The sequence below is a fragment of the Eumetopias jubatus genome, unplaced genomic scaffold (genome assembly GCF_037043125.1).
Source record: "Eumetopias jubatus isolate StellerSeaLion01/CBP00866 unplaced genomic scaffold, mEumJub1_p1.0 scaffold_8, whole genome shotgun sequence".
NCBI lineage: Eukaryota > Metazoa > Chordata > Mammalia > Carnivora > Otariidae > Eumetopias > Eumetopias jubatus.
In genome coordinates this window covers 82,450,188-82,470,923 of record NW_028274814.1, presented here as the reverse complement: position 1 = coordinate 82,470,923, position 20,736 = coordinate 82,450,188, and the positions used below count along the sequence as shown (strand labels likewise).

At 54.1% G+C, this 20,736-nt stretch overlaps 2 protein-coding genes across 2 annotated transcripts; both read right to left on the bottom strand.

Moving 5' to 3' along the window:
* Positions 1-232: 232 nt before the first annotated feature.
* Positions 233-1,835, bottom strand: HOXC12 (homeobox C12). Its single transcript, XM_028125411.1, has 2 exons — positions 1,235-1,835; positions 233-471 (listed from the first exon to the last, which is right to left on the bottom strand). Exons 1-2 carry the CDS (start codon positions 1,833-1,835, stop codon positions 233-235), a joined length of 840 nt encoding a protein of 279 aa, XP_027981212.1.
* A 9,570-nt stretch (positions 1,836-11,405) lies between these two features.
* Positions 11,406-17,971, bottom strand: HOXC13 (homeobox C13). The gene is made up of 2 exons (XM_028125738.1): positions 17,233-17,971; positions 11,406-11,662 (listed from the first exon to the last, which is right to left on the bottom strand). Exons 1-2 carry the CDS (start codon positions 17,969-17,971, stop codon positions 11,406-11,408), a joined length of 996 nt encoding a protein of 331 aa, XP_027981539.1.
* Between the last annotated feature and the right edge of the window lie 2,765 nt (positions 17,972-20,736).

Here is a 20,736-nt window from a genome sequence, read left to right as displayed (position 1 = left end):
CTGCAGCACCGCCCTCCCTGGCTGGGTTCTTCCCTTCTCTCTGGGACCTGGCAGAGCCTGTTGGGGGGGGGGTGTGGGAGAGAACCACAAACAAAACAGACAAGAGGATGTCCAGGGAGCGCCTGCCAGAGATGCCTGGCGTTCTAAGCGGGGACCGTGTCCCAGGCAGCGCCCCCTCTTACTCTCTGCCAGAGACAGGCTCAGTCCGGTGCCGGTGCTCGTGTCTTGCCCCCTAAAAGAAGGAGAGAGCTTGCTCCCTCAACAGAAGTCTTTTCTTTTTCATTCTCCGGTTCTGAAACCAGATCTTGACCTGCTGGTCACTAAGATTCAAGCGGTCTGAGAGTTCCCTCCGACGCTGCCGCGTGATGAACTCGTTCACCAGAAACTCCCCCTCCAGCTCCGCCAGCTGCAACTTCGAATAGGGCTTGCGCTTCTTCCGGGAGCGGCTGTGGATCGGGTACCAGGGCGCGCCTGGGTGGAGACGAACCGGCTGCGTTGGCCAGAGGACCAAGAGGTGACAAGCCCAGTACCCTTGGTCCTTCCCCAGCCCTTTTCACCTTGGCCTACTTGCCCAATCCCAGGCCCTTGCTCTCCTGTCTCATCGCCTCTCTTCTACACAGACCCTCATCCCCACCAACTACCCCAGCTTCATCATTCTCTTTTTCCCCTTTCACTCCTCCTTGCCTCCTCAACCCTACCTCCCGCTGTACTATCTCTGACCCTTCTGTGTTCCGATCCCCTCACTTCTCCCCAAACCTCTTCTTCTCCCGGATATCCTGGCCCCTTCCTTTCACATCCTCCAGGATGGGGTCCCTGATCAGCTAAAACAGACAGGAGCGAGTGGCCAGAGCAAACCGGGTCCAGTGGCGTTTCTTAAGAGGAAAAATGTAGGTAGGAGCCTGTGCGAAGGCGGAGGGAGAGGCCATAGAGAGCGGGGACCAAGCTCTCGGTCCCCACCGCCCACCCCCAGGCCTGGGGAAATGTCTGTCAGAATCCCCTTCTCCGGAGCTCCCTGCCCCCTCCAGCCTCAGGTCGGCTAATGGGACTCTCTGCAGTTCTTTTATGGGGATATTTACATGTTTATAGGCGCCCCCCCCCCGTACTTCTTTTTGAAAGAAGCGCTTCCTCACCACACATTCTGTCACCGTAGGCGGCCCTAGCTCAGTCCTACACTGCCCGCCCCGGTGAGCTGTCCGGTCCTGCGCACGCCGCACGAGCGGGCCGGGGTCCTTACCGCTGGCCGAGAGCCCGCCGCCGGGGTTTAAAGGCGATACCAAGCTGCCCGGGTCGCCCGCGCCGGCGCCCTTGTTGCCCTCGTTGAGCAGGGACGAACTGGAGTCGGATTCCAGTGACTGGCACGAGGGCGGGTCGTGCGGGGGTCCCGCGCCACCGTCGCCGCCGCCTGCCGCGTAGTCGTACTTGAAACTGAGCGCGGGCGGCCCCGACGGCTCCAGCGGCAGCAGCGCTGCCCCCGGCGCGACTCCCGGGCCCGGCTCGCGCCCGCGCTCCTCACGCTTCAGGCCCCCGCCGCCCTCGGCGCACGGCTCGCGGTAGTAACCCTTGCTGTCCTCCACTCGCGCCAGCTCGCACGTGCGGCCGAAGGGCGGGTTGAGCGACACCGGGCTGCCGAGATAGGGCTGCGGGTAGCCATTGCAGGGCTCCGCCGACGGCCAGGGCAGCGAGCACACGTTGTCGCGGCGCGGGTAGGACAGCGAAGGCAGCCCCGGCAGCTGCGCCCCGGACGCGCGGAAGTTGGGGAAGTAGAACGTGTCTCCCGTGTGGATGTTCACCAGCGGCCCCACAAACCCGGGATTCAGGAGATTATGCTCGCCCATTTCCGCGGGGCCCGACCGGCAGCTTCTACTTTATTGCTATCTGACATTAAACATAGTTAAACCTGCGCCAGCCACCCATTGGCCATCCAGCTCACGTGGGCGCCGCCGCCAGGGGGATGGGTGGGGACAGCGAATTCCCCCCCCCCCCCGCCCCGCCACCCCGCACCAACTCCAACTTCCCCCTTTCCCACTCGGGGTGTGTGTGTGCGGGGGGACAAAACGCGGGGGCAGATTTATTCGCTGGATTCTGGTTTTTTAAAATATCATATAAAACCTAACGCAGAGAGCAAGGCAATCGCCCGACACGGGGCAAGAAGGAAAAAGCCACACCAAAAATACCCACACGTACGCACTTCTGCACCATGCACCTCCCCCAAATGTATTATCTTCTCGCCAACAGTTGGCCAAGCACAGCCTGTCCCTCTTTAATTAGCTCCTTTATTAACTAAAACCGTTGGAATTTACAATATCTCCCCAATACATTACTATTAGATATTGTGTCATATAAAGTTTACTGGCTGTTTAAGGAGAGGGATGAGCCCTTTGGCTCGGGGTTTATTTACAGTAGAGGCGAAGCGGAGGTAAGGACAGGTTTCCCTGCCACTGTCTTTCCCAGCCCTGCCGCTGCTGTGCTCCTCTTCCTCAGCTCTTTCTCCTCAGGAATTTTGGGAGACACTTGGGGTCCTCTCCTCTAGGAAGGACTATGGGAAAATTGTTAGTGTTGGGCATCCACCCCCCTCCCCCGGAGCTGGGAGCCACCCCAGCCTCACACTTCCACTCATTGTTAGAGGAGAGATGCAGAAAGGAGGCAGAAGAAGCGGGGGAAAAAAGGAGGTGCCCAGTTCTATATGGACCTGACTACCTGCTCTTGAAAATCTGGGGGCCTGAACTACTCTTGCCTGTGACTTCTGTGGGTCAGATGGGCTTCTGGGGGTCTTCCAGAGTCTTTGCAGCAAGAGGCTCTGGGACCCCAGCAGGCTTGGCTGGCCTGAGATCCTCGCGACTCCCGCTGCGGAAGAGACCCCCCACACCCAAGAACCAGCCCAGCGTGCTGCTGGGACCATCAGATAGCAGTGCCAATGCCAGTAGGTGTGCTGGGAGTAAGGGAGAGGACTCTGGAGAATTATCTTGTTGGGGTTTAAAATTATATTTATGGTGCTAACCTCAGCAGCTCCTTCCGGAGAAGGCTGAGAACCTAATGCTGGCCATTAATGAGATTAATCGACATCTGGAAACCGCAATCCCATCTCAACCAAGTCCACAGAACACAGATGAGCGGATCAAAGTGAAAACCAAAACAAAGCCCTCAAAACTGGGTGTATTCTATTGGTGTCTAGTAGACAAAATACTCGGATTTCTATTTGATTGTCTCAGGCTCCTATGCAATGCACGGCTTTGAGTCATATAAGGTAAAATAGATAGTTCAGCAAACATCTAAATGCAGAAACCACCAGGCGATCTAGAGAAATCTGGAGAAACCGAGAGTCTCCTCGAGAATATGCCAGAAAGAAACCCATGTAGGTGAAAAGTTAAGTATCTGAGAATGAGCCGAAGCTACAAAAGCAGCCCGAAGCCGAAGATTCTCATCTCCCTTTTTCTCTCTCTCCTCTGCAGGACGCGGCAGAGAGAAACGCAGATTCTTGGAATTCCACAGCTCGCCGGGCGATTTCATATCCCAAACCAGAACTGCTCCCTCGGACAGAAATGTGTCCGCACGAGCGAGCGTCGCCCTGCTCCGCGCAGCTCAGGGCTCGCAGCGCGCCGCCCGCCCCTCGCCCGCTTCCCCTTCCCCGCCCCAGCTGCCGGGCCGCCCGGCCAGGGCCCTCCCGCCCCCAGGAGCCCTCCCCGCGCCGGGCGTCCGCCGGGCCCACTTGCCGGAACCGAGGCCGAGGCGTGAGATGCTAGCCCCGCGCAGTCACCTCCAGTCAGAATGGCGCGAGCCGGGGCGCCGAGCAGCGGGCAGGAGACCGCCTGGATTGGCCTTTTGGTGCCTAATTGATTAAGGGGCTGCGCGGCTGCAGAAAGGAGCATCCCTGAGCTGCAAATTCCACGTCACAGCGTCTCCAGCATCCTATATATGCCCCCCTTTTCCAGATGCATTAATGAGCACCACTGAAAATTTAAAATTAAAAAAAAAAACTATTTGGGGGTTATTTTGGTCCTAAAGATAAACAGTGTGACTTGAATACTGTTGCTCTTTTCAATCAGACACTGCGCCGGCAAGCAAGGTCTCCAGGCCTCCAGGCCTCTGCTCGGCGGCTATTGTTGGTATGAGGGATGCCGAGCTGAGCTGCGCAGTCATCCCTAGTCCTCGTGGGGCAGAGGCTTCTTCTCATCCTCTTTTACCCTTCCAGATGACTCCAGTCTCCCAGAAAGGGGACCCCAGGAGGAAGGTCCCAGCCTCTCCCTGTCCCTCTTTAGCCCGAAAACCTGCGGCCCAGAGCCCTGCACGCTGCCCTCCGGCCAGGCCGCTGAGCACAAGGAGCAGCGGCGACAGGGCGGCAGATGCAACGCTGGGGGAACTGAGAACGAAGTTCTGAGGGCTTCCTTCCTCCGGCCCGCAGTTTCTCCCCCTCCGATTTGGCCCCATCCGAAAAGGGCATTTTCCCCAGGTTTCCATTCTGTGGACAGTGGCACACGCACAAACCCCTCTTCGTTGCGTGCGGCTGACTGTGATTTCCCCTCAGGGAGAGCTGCCGGGAACCATCAGCTACGTTCGCATCCCCAGGGTCCTGCTCCCCCAGGCCCATTGTGAGCCTAGGGCTTTTCAGGATCCCGGCGAGGACCCAGGCAATCTAAGTGCACCACCGCGGATCTGTCCACCTTTAAGGCACACCTTACCACTCTCGCCGCTCAGCCCCTTCCTTAACCCTGGCTCCCACAAACGCGCCCCAGAGCGCCGCGCCCAGCCTGGGTCCCCGGGGCCGGCGGGAGGCTCGGGTGCGAAGCTTCAAATTTAAATCCAGCAACGGCGGGAGCCGCCTGCGAAGAACCAGCTGGGCCTACGGGAGGGGACGGGGCGGGGGGGTGGGGGGGACTCGCAACCCAAAGCGCTGGGCAGCCGCGGCTAGCCGAGTTTTATCCACCCGCACTTCGCAGCCCACACGCAAAACTGTAATTGGCCAGACCCAGGCTCTGGAACTGCTGAGGGCTCTGTGCGTCGGCTCTCCCGCACATTCATCAAGCCCCAAGATTGGAAGAGGCGGCCCGCCTGCTGGCTCCTGAGCCGGCTCCTGCTGCAGCTGGCCTGGCTCAACCATGCCCCGCTCATTAACTCAGGGGTTAATTAAAACTGAAGGCTAGTGTGTGGCCCAAGGCTTTCCTTGAAGACCCGAGGCAGCCCTCGCTCCCGCGCACCCACCAGCTGGCTGCCCCGCCGCCTCTCCCGCGCCTTCTGTCGGTGCCTCCATTCCTCCCGCAAGTTCGCGGTCTCCGCGCGGGGCCTCGAGTCCCCGCCGCGCCGAGCCGGGCGGCAGGAGTTAATTATAACATCCGTGCCGGCTCCGGTGTCAGGGGCAAAGCGGCTGCGGGAGGCTCAGGCCACCGCGGAGGGGCTGCGAGCCGCCGGAAGCTAGTTCCCCCGCGGACCCGAAGTCAGAATTGTTCCGCGCGGTGCTGCCTTCTCCACGGTCAGTCCTGAGGCCTCGGCGGCCCAGTTCAAGGTCACTGCCTAGTTTGCAGAAAGCGGTTCTGCCGCGTATGCAAATGAGGCAGGGCCTGGGCCGCGGATGGGATGAGTAGGAACTGAGCGGACGTGGAGAGGGGAGATAAAGGGCGGCAGATGAAGAAGGTCTGGGCCCCCGCCCGACCCTTCAGACCTCTATATTTCGTTCTTTTGAGGCAGCTCAGGTTTGGTACAGCCTCTTTGTTGGGTTCAGACAAGGCTGAGGGGTGGAGGTAGGGGGGCTCCGTCTCCTTTTTCTTTCCTTCACTAACTCCTCAAGGGGTTGGAGCCCACCGGGCTCCCAGCCACCCCTCCGGGTGTCCAGGATTTAAGAGGAAAGGTGGGAGACCCCTTCTCCAGGTGCTGCTTTCTAGGCATCTGCAGCCTGGAGTGGGGGGGGATGCGTTAAAGGAACCTGGGGTGAGGGGCCCAGTCAGGCTTTCAGGCTCACACCAGCGGCCTGGGGTCAGCAGCGTCCTTACCTCCTCCAACCTTCTGCGGCATCTCTGGGCCCCCTCCCTCCACAAGACCCCAGCCTGATTGCCACTCCGGAAATGGGAAGGGGTGGAGGGGGGGGTCCCAGGCGGGAACATCTGAGAGACCATCTCTCCATCTTTCACCTGAGCATCCCTAAATGAGCCCTCTTCCCCATTTTCTCTGTCCTTTCAGCGCACCAATAGTTAAAAGTTTCGCGGCTCTGACATTTTCCCCCTCCGCCAGCAGAGGATCTCCTCCGCCTAGTGAATTACTGAGTGTCAGGAAAGGTGTGGGGACCGAGTAAAAACAACAACAACAACAACAACAACAACGAAAAAAACCCCACTCTCATCAAACGCCACACCCGCAGCCGCCTGCGCTGGATCCGGGAGCCCGGGGCCTGGTCTCCGCGACCTCGAAGCTCGGTATGGGGTGAGGACTGCCCGAGTGCCCTCTGCCCCACAGCCAGCGGCTCGCTGTGACCATGGCCTGTGGCCAGGCCTAGCACTGGGGAGAGGCTGAGATCTGTTTGGGGTCTACTCTGCCCAGCCTCCACAGCTTCCCAAATCCAAACCCCCAGTCCCAGGGCGGGGAGAGGGCGCGGGTGGACTGAGGTGGGGGCCATCGGCCTGGCGGGTGGGGGTGGGAGGATGTGCTGCTAACCTCGAGGCTGGGCTGGAAGAGCGGGGGTCTACTTACCTTTGGAGACAGAAGAGGTTCAGAAGGGTGCGGGGCGGGGTTTCTCAGCCTCTAGAAACCTTGTGCTTGACCCCTCCCCAGGGCCGCCGCAGGCCCAGCCTTGGTATCCGAGGAGGGCGGGGCGGAGGAGGCGGAGGGAGCGGCCAGCGGTAGGCGCGCGGGAGCCGAGTTGCAGAACATCTCTGGAGAGGCCGCCTTTTATGGGCGTTATTAGCGCCCCTGTCTAGACTGGAGACCACACCTCCTCTGTGTGTAAACAGAGGCGGCGGGCTCTGGCGGGAAGGGGGATGGCGCGTCAAGGGGGCGAGCGGCCCTCCCCTTCTCTGGCCACCGGAAGATCAAGGCCTTTTCCACCCTGCCCCCCTTTCCTGTGCTCCCTGTGATGTCAAGGTCAGAAAGACCTAGTCACGGTCAAGGCTAAAAGAGGAAGAGCCTGGTTGGTTGCGAAAAGGCTCTGGCCCCCTCCTCCTCCCAGAAGCCCCTCGCTCCCCAGGGCCCCTCAGTCTTCCACCAGCGCAGGTCTGGATACACATCTGCCTGAACCAGCACTTGGAGTTTTTTGAGGGGTGGGCTTCCGACATCATCCAAGTGGGGGCACAGGTGGATCCTAGGGTGGGGAACTCGTTTTTGATTTGGGGGACCTGCCGCAGGGTTCTGAGTTCCAATCCTCCCAGAGATGGAGAATGTCCCAGGGGACAGCCCCTGCCTCAACACCCACACTGGCCTGCTGATGCAGCTGCCTGTGGATCAGCCTCAGGAGCAGATGGTCTGGACACAGTCGTGGAGGGATCTCCACGAGAACCGCTGGCCTTGCTCCCTCAGGTGGGTTCTTAGCTGTGGGACTACAGGCTGAAAGGCCCATTCTGCTGGCCCTAGGTCTGGGGACTAAGATGTGGGTGGGGAAGGTTTTTCCCCCCCAAGCCCAGGAAAGGATCTGAGCCTTCCCTGGCAGCTTGGTAGAGTGACCTCTAGATGGAGAGTCCTGTGAGGCTCCAGCGCAGCCAGGTCCCTCAGTCCTGGCCTGAGGAGTGGGGTGGGGGAGGCATGGGGGGTGGGGAGTGACACTGGATTATGAGAAGGATCATAGGAGCCCCAGTCCCAGAGGAGAAAGACTGTCTGTTTCCAGGGGCAGCCTCTGTGCTCTCAGCCCTTCACACGTCTCCTATCCCCCTGCACCCTCATATAGAGTGGAGCCTCACTCTTGCATCAGCACTAGGAGATTGGCCTTGGAAAGAAAGGCTCCTTAACAGATTTGAGTGAAGAAAAGTAAACACGCTCTACACCCTGTGATGACAACATTCCTACTTATATGTTTGCACACACACGGGAAAATCTCCACTGGTCAAAAGCTCTCTCTCTCCACACACACACACACACACAGGTGTGCACATGCACACACACACCTTCACAGTAATGTCCCAGAGTCCCCAAAGAGAATGCCCGCTCTTGGAGGAAGGAAAGGTAAAGGACCCACACAATCAGGAAGAGAATATTGCATCGTTCCCATCTTTGCCTCCCCAGAATACACACTCAACACAGTACCTGTCTCACACAGGAGTTTCCATTCTCACGCTTGCTTACTCTTATGGGAGAGGCATCTCCAAAATTGATCCAGACATGATAATCCTCCAAAACCCATTCAGGCATATTTAATCCAGTGTCAGAGACGGTCCCAAACACCCCTGGCACACCGGGGCTCCCAGGGACTCAGAGGGACTGCTGTCTTTGCCTGGGTTTTCAGTGTCCCAGTGCAACCCCAATGAGCCTGCATGAGCTTTCTCCTTTTTTCCGTCGCCCCCTTCTGGGGCCTTAGGGAGGGACCCTCTGTGTAGGAAGACTCCCTCATTAGACTCTCTGTGAGTTTGTGTGCAGAAGTAGAGAGATCCCTTGGAGAACTCTAGACTTCTCTTTCCCTACAGTCTCCAACTTCCACTGTATTGACAGCTCTCATGGGACAAAGCCAATGTACCCGCAAGTCAAGAGGGATGGGGGCCCATATCAAGAGAGCCCCAGGCTTCTTGTCTGCTCAGTTCCTTTTTCTGACACACACATTTAACTTTCAACTCTTTCCATCCTAGGAGAGACTAAGGGTTTTGGGAAAAGGTTAAAGTGGCAGGTGGTAAGACAAGGGAAGATGGAATTAAGAATGAACCTTATTCCTGGGAGCTTCACCTATGCCCCCCTGAGCCCCACTTCCCAGCATGTGATTCTTTGATAGCTGACCCAGAGTTGAAATGGAGTAGACCGGAACTGGCAGGCACATCACTAGCAGAGCCTCTACGGAGGATGAATTCTTCAGGCTCTTTGTCTCTTTCTCAGACTCCATGGTGTGTGTGTGTGTGTGTGTGTGTGTGTGTGTGCGCACGCACATGCGTGTTTCACCCCCAGAAACGTTTATTTAAGTAAAATTGTAAGAAATTCAACCATCGGGCAAAGGGAGGTCGGAGAGCTCTGATTTCCAACCCAAATGCCTCCAGTCATTGTGTCTCAGGAGAGGAAAAATATTATATATAAATAAAAATTGCTGCAGTAAAGATTTAATCTGAGATAACATTGTTTTAGGCTATATTGCTTTTTAAAAGTCTCTTAACCTGACAACTTAACGATCTCATTAACTCTGCCAGATAGGGAGATAGGCTCGACGGATGCGACAGGGGAAACAAATTAATGGCAGAGTCTACATGGCTCCTGACAGCCTAGAAGTCTGTGGTCCCCAGGAATGCTGGAAAATAAAGGTGGGGTTGGCTTAGGAACTGGGGGGGAGGAAGGGGTCCTAGCGGCCTGATATCCCTGCATAAATTGATGGGGAAGAAAAGAGAGCAGCCTAGGAGTGCTGAGCTTGCGTCTGCCCCCCAGCAGGACAGCCTGTGCAGACCCCTTCCCAGCCCCAGCCCTGCACTGGCTGGAGGGATTGCAGACCCTCTGGGGGCAGTAGGGCCCCAGAAGCCCAAAATTAGTTCACCACCACGGCCCCCACCGCTTCTACCACAGCCACTACCACCACAGCATCCAGCTCTGGATTGGGCCGGGTGCCGCCTTCTCAGCTCCTAAATCCGGATCTGAGCCCCAACCATCATAACTGAAGTTGACAGGCAACGTACTTTTCTCACTCACCTGCTTCCAGGCCTTCCCAGTCGCTGATTACATCCTTCTCTCCCCAACATACACTCCTCTGAAGGTGTTTTCTCCTATCTAGATCACATCAACAACCCAAATAACTCACTTTAAAAACTTGAGTGGAACAGAATATGAGTTTGAAATTTACCCAGCTGGGGGTGATGTCTACACTCTTCCCCTTGCCCATTCTGGCTGAGTCAGGGCAGCAAAGATGGCCCTGATGAGCCAGTGGACAGAAGGGTCTGCAGAAGAAATCTGAGTAATAAAATCAAGGCAAAAAAAAAAAGATTTTATTTTAAAAACAGGTTTGTGGGTTTTTTTCTTTTTGCATTCAGTACATTGTCATTCAGACATCACAACACTATATACAGATACACAACATTTTAAAAAAGCCTATTTCTGATGAACATTTCAAAAGAACACTGTTTTGTAATGCACTAGTGGGAAGGGAGAAGGTGAGGGACCTCCCCCCTCAGCAGCAAGCTGGCCTCTGAGGAGGGATATGTTACGCAGCATCTACATTAGCTGGTTAATTGGGGGCTGGTTATTTTGGCCTCCTGGAAGAAAACTGCTTCCCTCTGGACAATCAGTAAAAGTGAAAGTGTGAGGCGCTCTCCTCAGTGATTGCCTCCATGGAGAAGCAACTGGAGAGGGGCTCTGCTGGGGGACCCACTCTCCTTGGAAGAGAAGTTTGTCCTTTCCTTAGAAAAATGTTCTGCTTCCGTGCCTGGCCTGATCCCCAGTAGAGAGAGGGAGGGAGGGAGGGAGAGAAAGAGAGAGAGGGAGAGAGAGAGAGAGACACGTATTTAGCAGTGTGGTTGGAGTTTCCATCCTCCTTGGATTTCTGCATGTTGACTGAGAGAGCAGAACAGAGGAGGCAGCAGAGGCCACGTCGGCTCCGGAGAAATTCAGTTTCCTGGTTGAGGTGGGGGTAGGCAGCTCCTCCACCAATTCCAGCTTTTGTTGAAACAGGAAAGAAAGAAAACCTATGCACTGTCTGTGCTCCAATCACGATGCCAGATCCCTAACAATTATCATTAATATTAATGCGACTTTTAAAATATGCACAGAAAACCTTACTTGGGAAATCTTGCCTAACTAAGGAGTGCGGGAGGGACAGGGAACAGGAGGAGGGACTGGAAGGACAGTGTGAGCTCGCCAGGTCCTGCACCGAGGCCCCACCCTCAGGAGGGTCATCAACCTGCCTGGGCAAAGGATGAGGCAAGAATGGGGTCATTTGGGGCTCCCTAACCCTGCTTTGGTTGGAATGATCGGGCTCTTCGCCCCCTGCCTCTCAGCTTTCTAACAAGGCGAAGGATGAGGGCAAAAGGGAGTGGAGGCCATCGGCCTTCCTCCCACAGCCCACCCAGACCCACCTCCAAAGCTGCTGAGGCCTGGTAGGTCCCATCTGCACAGGGGTGGGAGTTGGGGATGGGGTGGGGAGTAGGGGGCTGCAGAGCGCACCCTCTGATCCTCTCTGCCTCCTGGGGCGCAGTCACTCTTTCTTGTTAACATTAAATATTCGTCTGCACCAGGCGAAGCGTCCTTCGTTGGGTTCGGTAATGGTACAAAGCGGCGACATAAATAGACGGGGCAGGTGGCCAGATGGGCGGTCAGGTGGAGTGGAGATGAGGCGCTTTTGATTTGCTGACCACCTTCTTCTCTTTGACTCGTCGGTTCTGGAACCAGATGGTGACCTGGCGCTCGGAGAGGTTCGTGGTGGCAGAGATGCGCCGGCGCTTCTCTTTGGTGATGAACTTGCTGGCAGCGTACTCCTTCTCTAGCTCCTTCAGCTGCACCTTGGTATAGGGCACGCGTTTCTTGCGCCCACGCCGGTAGCTGCTCACCTCGGGCTGTAGGGGAACCACGTCTGGGGGGAGAAAGAAGCCGGGCGGCAGGAAGTGAGTCGCGTGCCTGGACCCTGGACCAACCGGGCTGTGAGCCCCAGGCTGCACCACTGAGTAGGCTCAAGGTGCCGGCAGGGACTCGAAGGGGACAGACGAACTGCCCCCTAATTCTTTGCGCCTGCTATTAGCAAGGCCACGACTAAGGTGAGGCCACTGATGTGTTGCCTCTGGTGAAAACTTTTAGAGGGGGGAACCAAAAACTTGGAAATTGAGATAAGTAATCTTTTAATGCAATGTTTAAAAAATCGAAATGAATGCAAAAAAAAAACCCCATGATAAACAAAATAACAAATTTTAAAATAAACATGGGACCAGTAGTACTGATTTTTCCTATTGCCTCAGGCTCCAATATAGCTCTGCACAGCATTCGTTATTAAAATCCTGTACCCTTAAAAGGGTCCCTACAAATTTCACCCTGGTCTGAGGGCCTAGAGGATTGCGAGTATTCAGGAAATTTCCTCCTTCCTGCAGTTAGATCACTTGGGCATCCATTAGCATAAACTGTGCCCCATTATCAGGGGAAGGCATTCTGTGGTCTGTTTGAGGGAGGGCATGGCAGGAAGGGAGAGAGATTCAGTGGGAACCAACCATCAAGTGGGGCCTCATGCCTTTGGTCACTGCCTCTGCCCTAGGAATCTGAGACCTGTACCAACAGATAGAGAAGAAAAGTGTCCAGGTGAAGCCAGCCTGCTGGGGAGCCAATGGCTCTAGATGTCCAATGTTGTGAGCCACTTAACAGCATCCAAGTTGAGAGGTCCTGGATGGGAGATGTAGGGAATCAGGCCCCTGAAGGTAGAGTCCATGCCTCAGGGTCTGCGCACCAAAGGAGGCACTAGGAGAGCCCTTCTTGGGTTAAAACCAGCTGTTGACGTTAAGTCTTCTACAAAACGAATTCAGTGTCTCTCCTTGCCCCCCCCCACCAAGTGTCCTCTCACCAAAAGAGAGCAAATTCTGCTCCAGCCCCTTCTCCTCTCCATTCCTCCAAAGCTGAGAGAAACTGTCTCCATCGCATATAGGAACCCTAGCCACCCTAATTACCTTGTTATTCCAACCACTACTAGGTAAATTTCTTTAAGTCTGTGAATTTCACAGGAACTAAGAACAATATATGTCACTTATATCCCCCCCTTCCATTCCACCCTCACCTCTGTTAATAAAAAGATCATTGCAACACTTTCAAGGGGAAAGTGGGGTATTAGGGAGATCATCTGAATAATTCACCCCTCAATTTTTAAAAATGTAATTGTTAGACTTCTTCAGGCAGAAGCTAATGATGAGGACAGAATATTTGGGGTTCCTCCTTCATTCTTACTGCCCTTTGGAAGTATAGAGGCAGTCCAGAACGCAGACATAAAGCTCTTCCTGAAATGCTTGTTCTCACCCCACCCTCATAAAACACCTTCCCTACACCATTCCCATTGGGTCTGCTCTCACCCAGGAATACTTGTCTATACAGGCCGGAAAGAGAAGAGGTCACAGTCAAATGCCAGTAGGAAATAAAGTGCTCAGGAAGAATATGTGAAAGAGGGGGTTCCAATGGCCTGGTCTGGCTGTCTTCATGATGACAATTTCTCAGGAAAATTGTTGGACTTGTCACTTTTCTCTGCCTGTGTAGGAACAGGCCAAGGTTTTTTTTTTTTTTTTTTTTTTTTAAATCTGAAAAACAAAACAGCTTCACTTGAACAGAGAAGATCCTTTAGGGTAAAAAGAATTTTTTGTACAAGATAATTTTTTAAAAATCTCTCAGTTCTCAACTTTGTTTTGCTCTTACAGACACAGCTATGGTTCCGGAGATTGGTGATTCCGGGACAAGAGTAAAACAAAGAGGGTAAGTAGTGATACCAGGGGGTATTTGGGGTTTTGCTTTGTTTTGTTTTTTAAATTTAAATCCTCAGAACATTTTTTCAGCTTTATTTTATTAAACCCAATTTACAAGATGAGGAATCTGAGGCTCAGAGTGGGTAAAATAATTTAAGTGGCAGAGCCAGATTTTAAACCAAGATTTTTCTGACAGCATAATGAGACAGTAAGTTCTAAAATGGAAATAGGCTATCTGGTACAAAATACCTCCTTTTCCTTGGAGAGCAAAATGAGATAAAGTGGGTTTTGGTTCCTGAATTAACCAGCTAATTGTCCCTGACTTTTTATTTCACTTTCTGGAAATGCTCACAGTTACCTACCCAATTTTGGATCCTCTAAACACCAACTCTAAATTTCCGAAGAGGTTTAATCAACACAGTCCTTAAAATTTGGTTTTAAAAAGGAGATACCTGGTCTAAACTGGCTATTTTTCCTCTTTAGGATGCCAAGGATTGACTTGCCAAAGTTTTTAATGGATCTGACCAAAATGTTGGTTGTTTTGGCCCCTTGGGAAAATACCTTTAGTCTTGCCTTCTCAAAGAAGCCCCCTTTCATTGTCTGCTGTCTTGCCTGAAAAGGAATTGGGATCTACAGATACAGAAACATCTGGAAGCTCAGACCTCGAGTTGTGTCTATACTGCCTAAAGTAAGTAGGGGACTTGGTCACAGTCACAGTCACAGTCAAATGCCAGTAGGAAATAAAGTGCTCAGGAAGAATTATTAATTTTACAATCAAGCCTTCCCTAACATTCCTCCAGAGCACATACACACACAAACCACTTCATACCTGGGGACCTAATAGACACCTTTGAGAAGTGAAGAAAAATCAGATCAATGATCAGCTGTAGCCTTCTCTTGGGGTCCTGTGCACAGGTTCCCACTCCCCACTTGCTACTGACCACCCACTCCTACAACAGGGCTCTGCGTTCTGAAGAGGACTTTGTCCACCTAGAAATCCTAGCTGCTCTTCTCAACCATAATCCAAAGGCTTGTCAGTAGGGACTTCCAATATGGCCCAAAGAACCCACTATTTCATTCTATTGCTCTCCCCTAAACCTGACTCTGTCTCTCCCTGCCCACCCCCCACCCCCATGCTCTGATTCTTAGAATTTCTACTGATTCTCTCTTAGAATTTTTGTCTCTCTGTAAAAAAAAAAAAAAAAAAAAAAGGAAAAGGAAAAGAAAAAAGTGCCTACACTCATCATAGGAAGGAAAAAAAAAGGAGCAATGAAACAAGGGTCTGTATAATTGGGGGAAGAAGCCACAACACATCTTGGCCCTAATTATCTGGATCTTTCTAAACAATTGCCTCCATATCCCACACCAGCCCAGACTGCCATAGTGAGGTTTCTCAGAGCCAGAGGCGCTAAAGAGAGACAGTAGTGTTTATGCCCAGATGCTGCCGAACAAACCACAAGTGCATAGACAGAGTTATCTGGAAATCTCACTACTTCTAAAAGATCTCTGTGTGGGTAGAAAGATGCAGGGTGTCTGAAGATAATTTCTTTTTCATCTGCTTTTTGCCTGGACATCTGCACTCACTGAGATATACCAGCCTGATTCTGTTTCCACACGGGGATTGTGTGAGCATATCGCTGCTGAGACATAATGGGTTTTATATCCATTTCCATGCTGTAATTTGCAAGTGTATTAAACCTCAACTGGGCTGTATTTTTTTTTATTTCAAAGATATTTTTCTCTAGGAGGCTATGATCAAAAAGTGTTTATTTTTAGTAGGGTTTTTTTTCCCCTGGGAATATTTAAGATATTCATTTTGCTCAGATATTTCTGAGCTTTTCTCCAATCCTTCACTGCCACTTCACTCTACATGCATTCACAGGGATGCCAAAGCAGCTCCTTCTCTTTACCTCTCCACACTAAACCCATTGCCCATTGCTCTAGACCTATGTCTCTGCCCACAGTGGGTGAGGTGGGCATCTGCTCCCCTTCCTTTCCACCCCTAAGCATGGCCTACCAGCTCCCCCTGTTCCAGGAATTCCTGCTGGACCCCTGTCTCCTAAGGAATTTTCAGTTTGGGTGAGATGGTGAATTAAAGGGCCATCTGTCTATAGTACATTACTGTATACTTACATGTGAATTGTCTATCTGCTAGAAATGTATTATCACGTGTTTCATATTAGGTAGTTGATAACAGAAATTATTATATAAAAATATTATTGCCAATTCAGAACAGGTAATACATGATACCATGTACTATAATTCTATCATCCTGGAATCTTCTGGCAGCCAGAAATGGGGTGCCTAGTGTGGGTCCCACCCGGACATTCAGTTGTGTTATACTAAGTAATCTCATAGTGCAAGAATGTTATCTTCTACACTTTCTAATATCATTCAGTGATTTTTTTCACCATCTGCCCTTGCCCCAATCCCAGATGCAGAGGAATTTCAGGCCCACCCTTAGGAGGTCTTCAGATCTCTAATTCCCAGTGAGAATGTCCCTGGGCTCACATGTAGAGCTGGGGGGCCCTCTGGATAGTATGGGGAGACATCTGTGGCTTCCATGCCCCCCCATTCCTGTAGGCATTAGAATGGAGCCAGTCAGCCCTCTCCCACCAAGCTCTGCTTACAGCCAGAGCAGACTCAGGCTTTGGATTCATAATTTCTCAGCGCTGTGCTGAATTCAAAGCTCCTGATGTGATTTTGACAAACCTGGGACTGATCTTTCTCCCCTGGGGAATGATGGGGATTTCAGGATCCCCTCTGGTTCAGAAATAGCCTCAGCTGGAAAAGGACATCGGTGAATTCTGCCCCCCAATACACAGGCAAAGACTTAGGGGTCCCTAGCCTGGGCCTGGATCCCAGATGTATCCAGAACAGGTCTTCAGTCCCTCACTTCTCATCCTCATTCCCCTTTTCCTGTGTTTGAGGCATAGAAAACTCTCTTTCTCCCCGACATCTGGGGGAGTTGGCAGTGGGAACACCCACAGGATTTGAGCTCAGGATACCAGAGAGGGAAAGACAATTTTATATCCCAGGAGAGGGATGCAAACTCCCTTCTCACCACTAAAAAAATCTCCAGAGATTTTTAGTTCTCCTTTAACGATCAGGAAATTCGTGGCCGAATTCTTAAAATAAATCAAGAAAAGAAAATATTCTGCATTTCTTTGGACCCGGCAAATTAGACCCCTATTCGAAAAACAAAAACAAACACAAAAACTTATCTATGCTTGAATGATCTTGAAAATTCAGGCAAGATAGGTCTTATTTTTTTCCTCAATTATCCGGTGGGTTGAGGGTTTTGTCCTGGTGGTTTCGGATTCCAAAGCACCCAAAGCCCACCCCACCCCCATTCCTGGCTGGAAGCGGGCTTCGAGGGGCCAAGAGCCGCGCGTGAGACTGGAGCGGGCTGGGGGAGGAGGAGGCGAGCTCCCGACTCGAGCCGAGCCGAAGGCCCGGCGCTCGGGCGCCTGTGATTGCTTCACTCTCGGCCGGGCAGCTCCGGGGAACGTGTCGGAGCAGATTTCTTCCCCGGCGCATTCCTCAGCGCAGCTCGCCCGGCCGGCTCCATCGGCAGCCCAGCAGAGCCGGCGCGCCGGGGCCAGACGGCGGGGGTGGCTGAGGCGCGGAGCCCCGGGGCAGGCGGGGCGGGGAGGGGTCCCTGGCTGCTGCTGCTGCTGCTGCGGCGGCGGCGGCGCTCGGGCCCCTTCCTTACCTGGAAAGGGAGACTTCCAGAGGTGGGCGGACTGCGACTGCTCCTTGGAGCAATACACCTGACTGTCCCAGCCGTTGGAGAGAGCCCAATGCTGGTAGCCTTCGACGGGGATGAGCGCGTCGTGACGCGGCTCCGGGTGCCCGCTGATCCCAGGCACCACCGACACGTCCAGGTAGCCGGGCATCGCCTGGTAGGAGCTGGCGAAGCTGGGGTAGAAGGCGAACTCCTTGGCCCTGGAGGACAGGTCGTCACCGGGCAGGGCGCCCGACGGCTCCGGGTATTTATCGCCCGGGTGGTAGGCGCAAGGCTTTTGCTGCAGGTTCACGTTGTGCGACAGGCGGCAGCCGTAGTAGCTGCCACCGAACGGGTAGCCGTAGCCCAGGGTGGCGCTGGACGAGGTGGGGGGCGCCGGCGGCGGGGCGCACTGGCGCGCCGCCTCCGGGGCCGGGATGTCCGTGTAGACTGCGCCCTGTGGGGCGCCCAGGGGAGCCGGCGGGCGGCCCAGCACGGGGTGTGGAAGCAGGTCGCGGCAGTGGCTGGTCGGGCAGCTGCTGCCCAGCCCGTCCATGCTGGGGGCTTTGCCGGGGCTCGCTCCGCTGCAGCCGCCCCCCGCGCCGCCCGCGCCGCCGCCGCCGCCTCCCCCGCCGCCGCCTCCGCTGCCACTCTCCGCCGCGCTGTCCTCATAGACGTACATAAGGCTCTCCGGCCAGCGCGGATGCAAGAGCAGCGAAGTCGTCATGACATGATCTGCTCGAGCTTTTTAAAAACTCCACTTGCCAGAGGCAGCGAGCTAGGGAGACACCTCGCTCCCTTTTCCCCTCCCCCATCCCTCCTCCCTTCCCTTTTCTCCCCTCCCCTCCTCCTCCTAGTGCTTCCACCTCCCTCCCTAAAACCCTCTACGCATGCGGGGACACTTCATTAAGAAATTCGCCGTCTCCAGCCGGGCTCCCCTCAGCACCCCTCCCGCGCCCACGTGACGCGGCCAACGCACGTGATTCTGGGGCCCGGTCTCCTGGGGTTCCCACCCCTTGCGGTGGGGCGGGGCAAGAGGAAACGGGTCTCTGATGATTGGCTCTCAGGAGGGGCGAAGAGGAGGGAGCTGGGAGATTTAAAGGGACAGGGCAACGCCCCCCCTGGCAGGCCGGAGGGAGGGGAGGGAGAGGGAGGAGGGGGAGGCTGAATTTGGCCGACGCAAAGGGGTCTGGAGAGACTAGGACTGTTCCTGGGCGCCTCCCTCTAGGTTTAGGTTTAGATTGGCTATGGGGGAGACTGATCCTTACCCAAAAAAACGATCGCTGTGACTGGATTGGGGTTGGGGCTAAGGGTGGGGGAGAAACTGGATTTCCCCCCCCCTTAATAAATAAACTAGAAAGCAGGCGGAAGCGTGCGGGCAAGGCGTGGGGAGCCCTGGTTCTGGCCCTGGCATAATCCCCTAGAACTCGCGGATGGAAAGAACCCGAAGCCGCGCACCGAGAGACTTTGATGCCGGGATTGCATTTCCATTTCCGACTTTCAGCCACTTTCTCCAAAGCCCCAGTTGTCTGAGAGGGACACTTTCGGCTCCTCCACCTCCACTGCAGAGCAGAGAGGGCTGAGAAGGTGTGAAAGCCCCACACACAAACACACACACACATCACTACACGGAGGGGGTGGAGTGATGCTCTCAGTGAAAATGGAGAAAGAATAAAAGGAGAGAAATGAGGGCAATAGGATAGACTGATATTTCAATGTACAATAGAAATGAAAAGCCTCAGAGTGAGATTTTCAAAGAAAAGGGCAGGAGGTGGGGGAAGAATTCGGTCTAGGAAAGCTAAAAAGCCCTTGATGCGAACAAAACCAAGCGCTCTCAGATCGGTGTACAAAAGGAAACGTGGAACGAGAGTCGGCCAATCTGCCCCTTTGGAGGGACCTTTCCCAGGCGCAACTCTGTAAGACCCCAGAAGGACCGACCTAAGCCTGGCAGGCCTCCTCCGCCCTCTGCAGCCTGGGCTGAGCCGGCCTGAGAGGGCCCAGGGGCAGAGCCAGGATCAACACAGTTCTCTAACTTAGGCTTCCACGGTTTTCTTAGGGTCACTCCCTTTTTAGTGTGGAGTGTCTGCATGCTTTAAAATTGCCCCATATGTCAAAGAGAAAACACCAATTTACTGATTCTTGAAAAAGTCCCCCTCTTCCTTACCAATCTCCCGATTTGGGTTTCCTATGCCCAGTGAGGTAATAAAGAGAGAGAGAGAGAGAGAAAGAAAGGGGAGAGGGGCTGCATCTCCCTCTTTCCTGCCACTGCCACAGATTTTAAATGCTGGGGCTCCTGTCCAGTCGGCTCACAGGGGGTGGCCATGCAGTAGCCCCAGGCTAGTCCCGACCCACTGGATCCCTCAAACCTGAGAGCAAATGCCAAGTCTGTACTGAGATGCGGCCCCATGGCCACGTCCCTTCTCCCTCTATGGGGAAGGTGGTATTTGACGATGGAGAGCGCCCTCGTGTCGGTGAGTTAGGATAAAAAATGAGTAATCTTTATCAGTGTGATGTTCATCTGGAAGGGTCACCTCAGAGTCTGAAAGCAGGCTTTGGGCTGGGCTGGCAGTAGGAAGAAAATACAAAACATAAGCCAGCTTAGCTTCAAAGTGTGTTGAGGGCGATGATGGTGGAGGGAGAAGAGATGAGCCCGGGGAAGGTGGGGGCTTGCCGGGAGATGGCTTTTGGCTAGGAAACTGGCTTCCCTGCCTCAGAGTCCAAGGTCAAGGTAGAACAAGGAGAGCAAATAGGGGCTGGCCAGTCTAGACTGGGTCGTGTGACCTTGGCCCCCATCTGCCTGCTGCCTGGCTGGTGGGGTAGGTAGTGAGGAGGTCTGAGGTTTTCCAGCCGCAGGTGTAGAGGGGGTGCCGAAACCCTGGCTTCTCCCACTGTGAAGTGCTGGGTCTGCGTGGAGAACCCAGGGCTACGTGGACCGGGCTCTGTGGGGCCGCCGGGAGAAACAAAGGGCCTGAACCGCCCACCCCATTCCTGGGGTTCCCTCCCCAGTCCAGGAATGCTCTAGCCCAACGCCAGACGCGTCTTCCGCGGACCCGGACCCAAAGACATGCTTCCCCCAGCCTTTGGGAGTAGGGGGCAGAACGGCGGGAAGGATCTGGGTGCAGGGCGGCCCAGCAATAAATAAAATTAATAGTATGTTCTTTTCCAGGTTTATGTAAGGACATTAACTATTCCTATTGCAATGAGATATAGATTTAATTAACCTGGCAATTTTACAATTCCATTTATTAGGGGCACGATGCGGCCAAAATTTAGCAACGAGAAGAGAGGGAACCAAAGTCTCCTTCATCAAGAAGACCAGCCAGCGAAGATGTAGGCCCCCCAAGGGACTTGGGGGGTGTGGGAAGGCTGGAGAAGGGGAAAGTTCAGGGCTAAGGGAGTCAAAAGCATCTGGAGACGTGACGGCATACTCTGAACGATTCCCGGTTCCTTCGCTGGACTCCCCAAGACATTCCGCGCCTAAAATCGGCTCCG